Genomic DNA, 14,038 nt, shown 5'->3' on the forward strand with positions numbered 1-14,038 from the left:
CATAGTCTTGCTCTTAATAACCCAAAAAAAGGAATAGTAAACAAATATCAGTAAATCATGTGACTGTCATTAGTCTCACGTGCTTTACAGAAAATGACAACTGGTGAATAAAGCACTGGACTTACCAGTCAGTAGATCCTTGTTTAGATTTTCTCTGCTTATAGAAAGAATATACTGCAAGAAAAATATAGTAGATACTGTTTGTTTCTGAAGAATGGACAAATATGCTTCTATTTTATTCACTCAGCAATAGGAAATATTAATCATTTAGCAGAAGGTTGCAAGCTCAGTTTTATAAGCATTTAACTAAGTAACCTTTTTTCTATAAACACTTTAATCAAATACATGTTATACAATGTTCACGTTTAAACTTAGGTTCGATACTATAAAAAATAAACCTTTTTCTGGTAGCAAAAACATTATTTTCACTAAGATAGTTTTAACAATCAAACATAAATCTCATATATTCATCTTAGGTCTCCAAATCGAGCTGTGTAAAAAACTTCAGAAATGACAGCATTACTAGAATAAATGTACTATTTCCCAAAGAAACTACTTTGAAAGCCTTCATTTCGGTGTGAAAGGCTGTGTGTGTGTGTGGTGTGGTTTTGGTGGGGTGAGGGTTGCTAGGAGTAGGTGGACCCCAGCTGGGACATGTGTTGGTTGTTTCAGACTTCATAGGGCCAATCGTTCCATGAGGTACGGTCAGAACAGTGCATAGGGCCCATGATATTTTCAGGGATTCACGAAAATATTTTAATTTTAGTTTATTTTAAAATCAGAAGAAAAAATAAATATAATGAGTATATATAAGAATGAATCCAGTCTGGATTATATTAAAGATTAATATAATCTTTATAACAGTGCACTCATACAATCTAATTTTCAATATTTATTGTTTTATAGAGAAAGGGTCTCACAAAGGCAAAAGTGCCTATCTAGGGCTCATGAAAGTCATAATGCAGTCTTGCAATTCAGGGCAAGTCTATTGCTTTAAAATTTTAAAGCATATAATTTTCCAAATTATGGGACATTACAACATTTAACACAAATATGGTAATTTATTAATCTTCACCTCATTCAAATATAGGCATTTAAAATTAACAGCTAAATCTATACTTGGTGTAAAAATAACTTGGTCATGCTACAGAAGCAGTGACTGAGGAGGAGCTTCCTGTGTCTTTGCTATAAATTAAAATTAACAGGGATGTCTTCATTCTCTGCCTCATGGTTGTTTTCTAGTCTTCTACATTATTAATCATTGCATTTCCATAGAAACCACACTTGTTATTCAAAGTATATTAGGAAACATTCAAATTATGAAGGCTTATTAATGTGAGGAAAATATTCTTTCCCTTTCAGTTGATTCCTATCAGGCTTAGTTGAGATGATCTGGGAACTAATAATCTGGGAACCAACAGACATGTTGGTCCTGCAGGAAGGCCAGGGAGAGTCCCGGTCTAATCTACTCCATATCTTTGGGCAGTATCTTATTATAACCAAAAGTTAAAGTCACTCACATCAAGCTTCACTTCTCCAATACATATTCTAAAAGGCTTATCTTGTGAAGAATAAGTAAGAATAAGAACAGACAAGTCACAAGCTATAAAGGGGCCCTTGTAACCAAACCTAAAAGAAGTAGGATAATCTCCTTTGGAGATTTGTAAGACAATAGTTGCAGTGCTGACTTTTTCAAATATGCTAGGAAAAAATGTTTACATTCTAGTCCTGAAAGCCTTCAAATGAGAATGTTTTCTAGTAAGGGGGCACCATTTCTGTATTTTGGGTATAGGAGTTTAGCAAGAAGAATTGGGGGAACTCTGATCTGCTCCGTATATTGGAGAGTATTTTGATATTTGGCACCTGGGGAGGGAAATGGGAGGAACCAGTAAGACAGTCACCACAAGGGAGAAAGGGCAGAGAAATAACAGCTGGGGGAGGGAGGCTCAGAGAAGGGGGTATGGAAAGGATTTCAGAGGTCAAATTGTACACACTAGAGATTTATAAATTGTTTGCTGCGCCCTGGGCAAGGTGGGCCTTCCATGACCCCCAAGTCTTCAGCATATTCATGTGTATTTTGAGTGAGTGCTTTTTGTGTGGAAAATGGTGAAAAGGGTGAGTTTCATGTGTGGCCACCATGGTCACAGCCAATACTAGAGGCGAGGGAGTGGACACCAAGAAGTCCATAGGACAGTAGGTAGGCTCCCTGAGCATTCGAAGAAATCCTGGGGTCATGGGGATGGCTTTGCACTTCCGCAGTCTGTGGAATCAACCAATTCAAAGCAATTTTATATAGTTCTTAAAAGATAAGGAGGCCCCATGTTTGACTCCAGTTTAAAGACAGTGATGCAAAGCTATAAATTTAGCATTAACTCAGTTGTTAAGAATTGAGAAATGGCAAGATGGATGGGGAAGGATCATATCCTCCTTCTGTATTGAAGGCCCCAAAATGAGAATTCCCACCAACACTTTCACCATCCTGGGGAGTCACTGGTGACGAAATTGCTCCTCTCTCTCTCTCTCTCTCTGTGAGGGTAAGGAAGTCAATTTTAGCCTCAGGTCCAAGTCACTCTTTTCATTTAGCTTCCCTGTTGTTTTTGAACCATATCTTACTCCTTGATCTATTCATACTTTATTGGTTCAATCTCTGGGGAAGGTATGGATATGCTGAATTGGACCTCCTCAGCACAATATTAATCCAAGAGAAAGGTGGGATGACTATTACGAGTTGCTCTCATTTTAGCAAAAAGAAATAGTGCAACTAAGCAGTACTACCAGCACTCCTCTGAGGGCCTCCTACACCATGCTCGCTGGCTGTTGTCTGTAAGGAAACCTGTCTTGTTTCTCCCTTGCTGCTGACCTCATGTGATCATGCAGCCTGTTTCTTTCTCCAAGGTGGTTGGAGTCAATGCATCTAAAGCTGCTGATCGCTGTGAGATTCTGTTATTCGAAAGTGCGTTTGCAAGTTTTCTCATCATTGGACACACGTGACACTTAAAAATTTACATTTTTTAGAAATTTGATCTCACCCAACGTCCCTCCATAGATAGACTGTCATTTGATTGGGACAGTGTTATTTCGCTGCCAATTTAAGATTTAAACAAAATGTCTGTTTCAAGCTTCACTTTCTCTTCTCTGAAAATGAAAGCTTTCCTCCCTCTCTGAACCATATAGCTGAGTGCTCCTGCCATCGCTCAGGTGAGTTCTTTTCACAAGAACTTGATTACTATCTGTCCTCCCCAGGTTGCAAGCTCCTCTCCTGTTCCTCAGCAACTAGCACAGGGCATGGCTAGCATAGCACAGGAGGACAATTATTGCTTACAGAAAAGATCCATTTAGTTAGTATAGTTTATACTTGACTTGCATGTGTAAATCTTACTTGCCTATCAAGAAGAGGCAATTCTTTTCTTTCTTATAGCACCAAGCTCAATTTGGGGCCAATTAAACAGGACATATTAATTATCTGAAGACATTTATCTGACTATGGGTGGTCAGTGGACTTTCTTTCCCTTCCTTCCCCTGCCAGGCTCATGTATTAAGACTCTGTACCTAAGTTTTCATAATGCCAAAATAAGCAGGTTATTATTTCTAAAAAGTCATTAAATAGACAATTTTAGTCCTTCCCCACTACACCCTCATTCCCATTTAGTCGTTGGAATGTTTTACTTTTCAATTACTTTTTAAACGCACACAAAATTTACGATCTTAATCATTTTTAAATATACAGTTCGATGGCATTAAATACATTTACATTGTTGTGCTACTATCAGAACCATCCATCCACAGAACTCTTCATCTTGTAAACCTGAAACTCTGTCCCCATTAAATAATTGTTCCCCATTCCTCCCTTCCTCCAGGCCCTGTCAACCACCATTCTACTTTCTCTTTCTATGAATATAACTACTCTAGATACCTTACATAAGCAGAATTATATAGTACTTAACATTTTGTGACTGGCTTATTTAACTTAGTATAAAGTACTCAAGGTTTATCTATGTTGTAGAATATCAGAACTTCCTTCTTTTTGAAGGCTGAATAGTATTCCTTTTTATGTTGTATAGAAAACCTACACCTCTGCTGTGTGTCTCTCCTTTACTCTCATACTATTACCACACTCACCACACTTCTGACACCATACATGTGGGAGTTTTCCTCAAACCAAGCAATTCTCTGCAACTCCAGCTGGGCATCCTACAGTTTATTCTGACACTATTAACTTGGAGATGGCATCAGATTCCACAGGTTAAAAGCTCAGCCCCACAAGACCATTCCCCTCCTTCACACGCCAGTTGCAAATGCAGTTTGTCACCTGTGCTTCTGACTAATCAGCTATAAATCAGAAGTTCCCATGATCCCCTCTTCAAGTTCAGTCAGTTTGCTAGAGTGGCTCACAGAATTCAGGGAAACAGTTTACTTACATTTACCAGTTTATTATAAAAGAATATGATAAAGGATACAGATGAACATCTAGGTGGAAGAGATGCATAAGATAAAGTATGTATTTTCCATCTCTGGGTGTGCCACTCTCCCAGTACCTCCATGTGTTCATGAACCTGGAAGCTCTCTGGACCCCATACTTTTGGGATTTTTATGGAGGCTTTATCATGTAGGCATGATGGATAATTAACTCCATTTCCAGCCCCTCTCCCCTCTCTGGAGAATGGGAGTTGGGTCTGAAAGTTCCAAGCTTCTAATCATGACTTGGTCTTTCTGGTGACCAGCCCCCATCCAGGAGTCCATCCAGAGTTACCTGGAAAGACAGTGCTGTCACCCAGGAAATTCCAAGGGATTTAGAAACTCTGTGTAAGGAACCAAAGACCAAATATTAGAACAAAAGATGCTCCTAGGGTTTTTATCACTTAGGAGATTACCAGGGTTTTAGGAGCTCTGTGTCAGGAACCAGGGCAGAGACCTGTATGTATTTTTTCTATTATCTCACATAAGTATATACCACATTTTGTTTATCTATCCATCCATCAATAGACATTTTGGTTGCTTTTACTTGTTGACTACTGAGAATAATGCTGCTATGACCATGGGTGTTCAAATATCTCTGCCAGACCCTGCTTTCAGTTCTTTTGAATATATACCTAGAAGTGGAATTGCTGAATCATATGGTAATTCTATTTTTAATTTTTTGAGGAACCACCACCCTGTTTTCCACAGTAGATGCACCAATTTACATTCTCACCCACAGGGTACAAGTTTCCTATTTCTCCACATCCTCACCAACACTTATTTTTTGATAGTAGCCATCCTAATGAGTATGAGGTGCTTCAGCTTCTTTAATCAGCACAAGATCCACAAAGACCTTACTCCCATGAGCATATGTGCTTTATTTCTTGCTACCCAAAGTGTGGTCTGTGGACCTGCAGCCTGGATACCACCTGGGTGAATTTGGTTTGCAGAACCTCAGCTTCCCCCCCAGCCCTACAGAATCAGACTCTGTACTTTAACAAGATCCCAGGTGAGTCTGAGAAGTGCTGATCTACCTGCAATGGAAGCTCTGCAGAGGATCAGAGACTCAGAAGAATATGAACCTCACTTGGGCTCTGCAAAATGAGGCATTGCTGGATAAAGCAAGCTGGGGTTTTTCTATGGTTGATAGATTTATGGTACATTCATTCTCTCTCTCAAAGAAGTAAACGTAGAAAGAAAGTGTAATCAGATAAAAATAAATACCTTGCCCAACTCTGTACATTACTATTTCAAAGATAAGAAGGAAAACACAAAGCAGGATAATGGATTTTCTTTCTTAAACACTACATCATCATCTGGCCTCTGTTTGAGAAATTATACAATGCTGAAAGCATTTCCAGTTCATTCTATAAATTCTATTATAACTAGAATAATAATAATTTGGGGCAAGAGAGTCAGTTAGGGAGAGGCAATAGCATCATAAAACTTAAGTTTGCATAGTGTTGTTCTTGCATAGTATGCTTAACAATAAATACATGGTAACCTCTATCTAGTTGAAAGGAGATGGAAGGGAAAGGGCATCCCAGGCCAGTATGAGCGAAGCATAGAGGCATAAAACAGCCTAATAGCAATAACAATAATAATCATTATTGAATGGTTATTAGGGACTAGGCCCTTTCTAAGCATCTCATATGAATTAACTAGTATATGTTCTTGCATTCTAAACAGGCAAGCGATGTCAAAGATAGGGTTAGAGAAGAAGGCAGGGCCAACAAGCAAGTAGCAGGTTCCAGACATTAGACTCAGTTATTACCATTTTACAAAAAAAAGTATCTCCAGGTAAACCTACCTGTGACTTTGTTCCATAGGGAATTGCAGACTTTTTTCCTGAAAGAGAGTGAATCATTCTTGCTCTCATGGGGATACCTTGGGATACAATCTGAAATAAAATCAGAAATATCAATTTCAATTTCCATAATGCGGCATCATGCAAGTAAGATAGATATTGATTTTAAAATGTGATTATTCAAGTATTTTCCAAAAATCAAAAAATAATGTAAAGGTCCATGAGAACACAGTATGGTAGAAAATCAATAAAAACTATGTTCCTGCAAATTTTAGTTTTTAGGGTTTTTTTTAACCTTTAGATTTTAGAATAGACATCAAGTTTATTTGGTCTAAATCAAATATTACAAGCGAAGAAATGGTTCATTGTCAGAGAGATTAAGTTATTTTTCTCATGATCACAAAAGAGAGTAATGCATGAGGGGTAAATCCCAGGATTCCTGAAATCCAGTGCAAAGTGTTTTCCTACACATGCCTAAGAAAAATGTGGAAATGCAAATGGCAGTTATATTGACTTATATATCATTTCAAAGACACACTGTTGCAAAAGTACTATCAATAAAAATATATTATTTCTCTTCACATTTCCAAGATACATGATAGTGAGAAGTTTGGCAACATTGAATCCATATAAGGAAAATCTGCAACAGGCACAAAATCCAAACACTGAGAGCTCATTGGTTTCAGAATTCAGAAGTTTTCAAATTTTAGATAGGCAATGTAGTGCATATGTGGTTATTATATGACACACAGAGGAATCTAGGGCACCGCCCCATAACACAATATTTCTTTAGTAAAACACATTCACACGAAATGAGATTTTTTTTAAAAGGCTATAAAAAGCCTCACATCAGGTCAAGTTTGCTGCTGAGTGGGTGATGGAAAAGCTTTCTAGTCCCAGAACTTCTGGAGTACAGAGTTGTGGATAAGAGATTATGGACCTAAGTAGTCAAAAGAACGGAGGTCCCCTGCCTCCTCTCACCCTGGATGCCATCTCAGATCACACTTCTGTAGGCAGAGGTTCACAATACTGTTGAGAGCCCAGTGTCAGAAGTGATGATCAAGTTCCCACCTGATACAGTATCTGCCTGCCCCACAACCTGCTCTGGTCCCCCCGGGTGCTTCAAGTGGGAAATGTTCACCCTGTTGTGAAATTTAGAAGTTTGAAAACCTTTGTAAGATGAGCTCTCATGCAGAGGTTTCTTTGGCATTAAGTGGTGCTTTGAACTAGGAGAAATCAAGACCGTGCAGTTGTTGAAAAACAGCAGGTGTTATTTTCTATAAGGAAAATGCATTAACAAGGTACCTGATCTTCCAGACCAATGGATTTCAAGGCTTGTCGTCCTCTATAAGAAAGGGCCAAATTAATGCTTCTTCCACGTGCAAATTTAGTCACTCGGATATCTAAGATATTGGAAGTAAACCCCATGTTACACACACTTTCTTATATCCTAATACAGGATGAGCACAGAGCACCTGAAAAATTGGTGCCATCTGGACCAAATTAAAATACCTTGTTAACTCTTTTAGAGAAAACACGGATAGTAATATCTTTGCATTAAATTAAATTTAGATAGTTGAGGTTTTTAATGAAATCTAACAGTTCATCTTTTAAAATTTTTTTCTTTTTAAAATCTAAGGAGTTGCCAACAAACACATGAAAGGATGCTCAACATCACTAATCATTAGAGAAATGCAAATCAAAACTACAATGAGATATCACCTCACACCGGTCAGAATGGCCATCATCAAAAAATCTACAAACAGTAAATGCTGGCGAGGGTGTGGAGAAAAGGGAACCCTCTTGCACTGTTGGTGGGAATGTAAATTGATACAGCCACTATGGAAAACACTATGGAGGTTCTTTAAAAAACTAAAAATAGAACTACCATACGACCCAGCAATCCCACTACTGGGCATATACACTGAGAAAACCATAATTCAAAAAGAGACATGTACCACAATGTTCATTGCAGCTCTATTTACAATAGCCAGGACATGGAAGCAACCTAAGTGTCCATCGACAGATGAATGGATAAAGAAGATGTGGTACATATATGCAATGGAATATTACTCAGCCATAAAAAGAAATGAAATTGAGTTATTTGTAGTGAGGTGGATGGACATAGAGACTGTCATACAGAGTGAAGTAAGTCAGAAAGAAAAACAAATACCGTATGCTTACACATATATATGGAATCTAAAAAAAAAATGGCTCTGAAGAACCTAGGGACAGGACAGGAATAAAGATGCAGACATGGAGAATGGACTTGAGGACACGGGAAGGGGGAAGGGTAAGCTGGGATGAAGTGAGAGAGTGGCATGGACTTATATATACTACCAAATGTAAAATAGATAGCTAGTGGGAAGCAGCTGCATAGCACAGGGAGATCAGCTCAGTGCTTTGTGACCACCTAGAGGGGTGGGATAGGGAGGATGGGAGGGAGACGCAAGAGGGAGGGGATGTGGGGATATATGTATATGTAAAGCTGATTCACTTTGTTATAAAGCAGAAACTAAGACACCATTGTAAAGCAATTATACTCCAATAACGATGTTAAAAAAAAAAAGAAAAAAAAAACTAAGGAGGAAGAAGTCAAAGAATCAGAACGACATCTCACATTATTCAGTATTGTCTTACCTTCTCTAGCTTCATATACATTAACTTGGAAATTCCTCTTGGCAAGGAAGCACGCATTTAATGATCCAACCTAGGAATCAAAGCAATTTCTTTCATATTTTTATCTGATTCCACAAATACAGGGAATTTTTGCTGGCTAAATGCAACATCATGTGTGGTTATAGACTCAGTCATCACTTTGATTTACTCAGTCACTACTGGAAAATACCATTTGCAAAAATAATGGGATTAACTCAAGATTAAGCAGTATAATTTTCAAGGAAGTTTTGGGTTTTCTTTTTTTTTTTTACTTTTGTATGATGAGATATAACTTTCATACAGAACAATCATAAACCATGTGTACAGTTTACAGAATAATTAGAAAGCAAACACCCATATAGCCACTTTGATCAAAAGGTAGAACATTGCCAGTCTCCTATAGCTCCCCCAAACTCCTCCCCAGTTACAATCCCCAAACTTTCACCTAGAGGTAAACATGCTGACTTTTGTGATAACCAATCTTTGCTTCTTTATAGTTTTACCACTTAGGTATACCTCCCTAGGCAATATAACTTAATTTTGCCTGCTTTTGAATCAGATAATTAGAATCACACTTGTGTATTTTTTTTGCAGATGCTTCTTTAACTCAATAATATGCTGATGAGATCTATCCATAGATCTCACATAAAATCCATTTTCATTACTGTATGATTCTTCATTATGTGAAATCTCACAGACTATTTAACCATTTTACTGTTGAAGGACATTTGAGTTGTTTCTGGCCTGAGAGTATTATTTTTTCCAGTTTTATTGAGATCTAATTGATATATAAATTGTATAAATTTAAGGTATACAGCGTAATGGTTTGATATATGTGTATACTGTGAATTGATGGCCTGGGTCAATTCACGATGCTGCAAAGAACATTTCTGTACATGTATCCTGGTACACATGTGCATGATTTTTCTCTAGGGTTTTATGCACAGAAGTGGAATCCCTGGTCAAAGGTTTATGTATCTTCACCTTTATTATGCCAAACTGTTTCAAAATTTTATACTAATGTGTTTTCCTACCAGCAGCTTCTGAGAGTTCATCTTTGCCAGCACTTGGTGTTCTCAAACTTTTAAACATAGTTGTGGTTGGGTAAGGTGAGGAGGAGTATAGGTTTAATTTACATAAATAAATAGTTACTGATAAAGAGATTGAACACTTTTTCATATATTGATTACCTATTTGAATCTCCTCTTTTGTAAAGTGTCTGTCTTGCCCATTTTAGGTTGAGTTTTCTGTTTTTTCTTCTATCGATCATTTGAGCTATTCAGAGATCTGAGTACATGGTCTGTCATTTTTAAATGTTGCAAATATCTTCTTCCATTCTGTGGCTTGCTTTTTAAACTATAGTATCTTTAATGATGAGAATTTATTTTAGTGTAGTCACATTTATGAATCTTTTACATTATCGTTAATGCATTTGGTATCCTGCTTAAGAAATCTTTCCCTACTTTGAGATTATAACAACTTTTTTGTTTATTGCCTTCTCAAAGCTTTATAGTGTTGCCCTGCTAAATAGCTTTATATAGGTTGCAGTGATTAATGCCTCACCACTAGCAACTTAAATTTGAGAACACCATCTATATTTAATTATCACACTCGAATTTTCAGCAGCATTCAATACTGTTAACTAACCTTTCTTCTTGAAACACTAAATTTCCTTCATTTTCTGTTTTTTCCATGCATCTGGCCATTGCCTCTTTCTGTCTTTCACCCTTGCAAAGAAGGACAATCAAATGTTGGGGTTTCTTAAGCCTCCATCCTGGTCTATCTTCCACATCCATGGTGATGCAAAAACTTACATCTCCCACTCAGATCTCTTTTTTGAGCTCATGCATATAGATGTTTAATTGATGTACCTTCTTAAATGTCTCAAAACACCTTAGAATCAACAGATATAAATTGAAACTTGTGATCCTTGCCCCAAATTGTGTCAGTTCTCTTCACATGGGATGGATGGGATGTCTCAATGAATGACATCTCATCCATCCAGTTGCTCAAGCTAGAAATCTAAGAGTCATCTGTGGCACCTCTCTCTCTCTCATTCTCCCCATCCAATCCATTCCAAGTTCTGCCAGTTCTACCCTGTAATGTTTCTCCATCTCTTTTCATTTTCACCATTCTGCTGCTAGTTATCATAATCATTGTGCTTGATTAATGTCAAGTTTCCTTTTTATTCTACCAGCATTCATCTGACTTCTTGACCATTGATTCTCCACAAGCAGCCATTTGGTGTAATAGTGAAACAGGTCATTTGAACGAAATCTTCTGCTAAGAGAAAAAGGAAGCCCAGGCAGGTGAACTTGGCATTTGGAGCCACACCTAGGGTTATCTACTGATTACAGGGGAGGCAAAGAATTTCAACAGAATTTTTGATAGATTCATGAAGTTAGAAGGACAAAATCTGGAGTTTAGGACACGTACCCCAACCTCCTGTTCAGGAGGGTTTAATAAATGCCCAGCCTTTGGGTTAGGACCCTAAACAGGTATATCTTAGAAGTAGGGTAAACTGGAAATAAATCAATGATCAAAAGGACCAAAGTAGGCTTAGGAATCATCTCTAGCCCTGATTGGATTATGTTCATCCGGGATTGCTGGTAACCACAGCCACCTGACAGAAGCAAACATAATCTTCTCAGAGAAAAATGACATCATCGTAGGCCTAAGATTTTCTCCATAATATTTTTACATTATGGAGATCACATCACTGTTCTGCCCCAGCTTTGCTAGCCTTCTTTCAGCTGCTTGTACTCATCGTGCTCTCCCTCACCAAAAGATTTCTGTGGTTAACAATCTTCTTCTCTTTCCTCTTTTTCTAGTAAATGCCCATTCATCCTCAGGTCTCCACTCAGCTTTACTTCCTTAAGGAAGCCTTCCTCAGCCACTCTAACTACCTCAAACCCCTTCTTATGAGTTCTCATAGTGCTACAGACTTTTCCTTTGAGAAATGTTAAGGGTTGAATTGTGACCCCCAAATTCATATGATGAAGTCCCAACCCCAGTAACTCAGTGTGACCTTATTTGGAGACAAGGTATTTACAGAAGTAATTAAGTTAAAATGAAGTCACTAGGGTGCCCCCAAATACAACATGATGGGAGTCCTTATAAAAAGGGGGATTTGGATACTGAAACACTCATGGAGGGAAGATGATGTGAAGAGACACAGGGAGAAGACGTCCATCTACAAGCCAAGGAGAGAGACCTGGAGCAGATCTTTCTTTCACATCCCTCAGAAGGAGCCAACCCTCTTGACACCTTGATTTTAGACTTCTAACCTCCAGAACTGTGAAACAATAAATATTTATTTTTTAAACCACTTGTTTGTGGTACTCTGTTACGGCAGCCCTAGGAAACTAATACAAAGTGCTTATCACAATTGAAAGTTTACATCCTTAGGGTGATTCTGTAATCAATATCTGTCTACCCCATTAAGCTTCAAACTGTTTTTGTTCACCATTTTATCCTTGGCCAAAACCATTGTGTTTGCAACATAATAAGTACCTGATCAATATTTGTTGAATGTATAAATGAATGGTAGAGATTACATTTTTAAATAAAATTTGTAACCAAACCAAGCCAAATTATATTGAGCATCTGTTATGCATGATTTAATCTGCTAGATTTTAGGGATCTAAAGATTGTCAAGCTAAGTACTCAGGCCCACTGACACCTAATTTAGTTCAGGTGTCAATCTAGTTCAATCTAGTTTAATCTAGTTCAAGAAGAGACAAACATATAAACTAATCAATGTTTAGTAAATTTTATATAAAAATTTTGCAGATCCCCCACAGTATCTGAATTTCATATATGGGTTGGTTAAAAAAATATATAATAAATTTAATCATAAAACATTTATATATACTTTTTAAATAATTATATGTTTTAGTCATATAATTTTATTCCATTTACCCAATGTTTTGTGCATATAGATTAAGATACCTTTCCCTGCAAAATAATTCTTGGCCCAGAGGTGGAAATCAATGTTAAAAGAAAGAAAAAGAAAAGGACTAAATGAAGTCTTAGAGAAAATACAAGAAAGGGATTAATTTTGCCTTAAGGGACCTAGCAGATTGTATTTTTCAAAGATGGTCATAACAATACCTCTTCTGTTATTTGATCTCAACACTCCTTCAGCAGGAAATGGAGTTTATTTCTTCACTTTCTTGAATCCAGGAGGGCCTGTGATAGCCTTGATCAATAAAATACAGTAGAAGCGACACCTGAGCCATTTCCAGGCATAGTCCTTAGCTGGCCTGGAAGCTTCTGCTTCCTGCCTTTTGGAAGCCAGTGATCATATAAGAAGAGTACCTATCTGGAGGCTGCTATGTGTGAGAAACACAAGCCACATGGACAGGACACATGCAGTTGCTCTAATTAAGAGCCTCAGCTGAGCGTTTCACTCATCAACAACCAACACAAACTGCCAGCCATGGGAGTGCGCCATCTTGGACATCCAGCTTAGTCAAGCCTTCAGATGACTGCAGCCCCGGGCACATGGCAGAACACCCCCAGAACTGTGAGGCATAAAGTAGATTGTTGTTTTAGGCCACGAAGTTTTGGGGTAGTTTGTTACACAGCAATAGACAGCCAGAACAAAGGGATTGGTAAAAGCTTCCTGGAGAAGATTATTTTTTAGTTGAGTTGAAGAATGAGACTATTTTGACATGTAGAGAAGAAGCAAATTGATAAAGAGTATGAATCCTTTGGAATTTTAAAAACAACTTTCAGGAGACATAGAAAAATGATTATTTGAAAAATATTTATTGATTCCTATGTATTACAAGAATCTTTGTTAGGCATTAAAAGTGATCCAAAGATAATACATAATGGCTGCCCCAAGGGAGTTCACAGTCTTGGCTGGATCTTCATTTTTTCAAATATTATTCATATATTTATTTAGCACATATATATTGATTTTTTTCTATGTGCCAGCTCTGTGCTAGATGCTAAGGATACAACCAAGAGCAAGATATATCTAGGTCTTTCAAGGGGATTACAGTCGATTATAACACAGAGTGATAAATAGTATGGTGGGGGAAGTGCAGCTATGAGAGTATGGAGAAAGGACCCTTAACCCAAATGTAGGGTTACAGAGTAAGATAG

The 14,038-nt window shown here is 37.6% G+C and overlaps 1 protein-coding gene across 1 annotated transcript in view; it reads right to left on the reverse strand.

The window, feature by feature from the left end:
- KMO (kynurenine 3-monooxygenase) overlaps positions 1-14,038 on the reverse strand; it is a 55,583-nt gene that overhangs the window by 25,447 nt on the left and 16,098 nt on the right. Inside the window, 4 exon segments of the mRNA XM_007182421.3 lie at positions 126-174; positions 6,269-6,358; positions 7,571-7,668; positions 8,906-8,975. Of these exon segments, the coding sequence (XP_007182483.2) occupies positions 126-174; positions 6,269-6,358; positions 7,571-7,668; positions 8,906-8,975 (307 nt within the window).

The sequence above is a fragment of the Balaenoptera acutorostrata genome, chromosome 1 (genome assembly GCF_949987535.1).
Source record: "Balaenoptera acutorostrata chromosome 1, mBalAcu1.1, whole genome shotgun sequence".
Lineage (NCBI taxonomy): Eukaryota > Metazoa > Chordata > Mammalia > Artiodactyla > Balaenopteridae > Balaenoptera > Balaenoptera acutorostrata.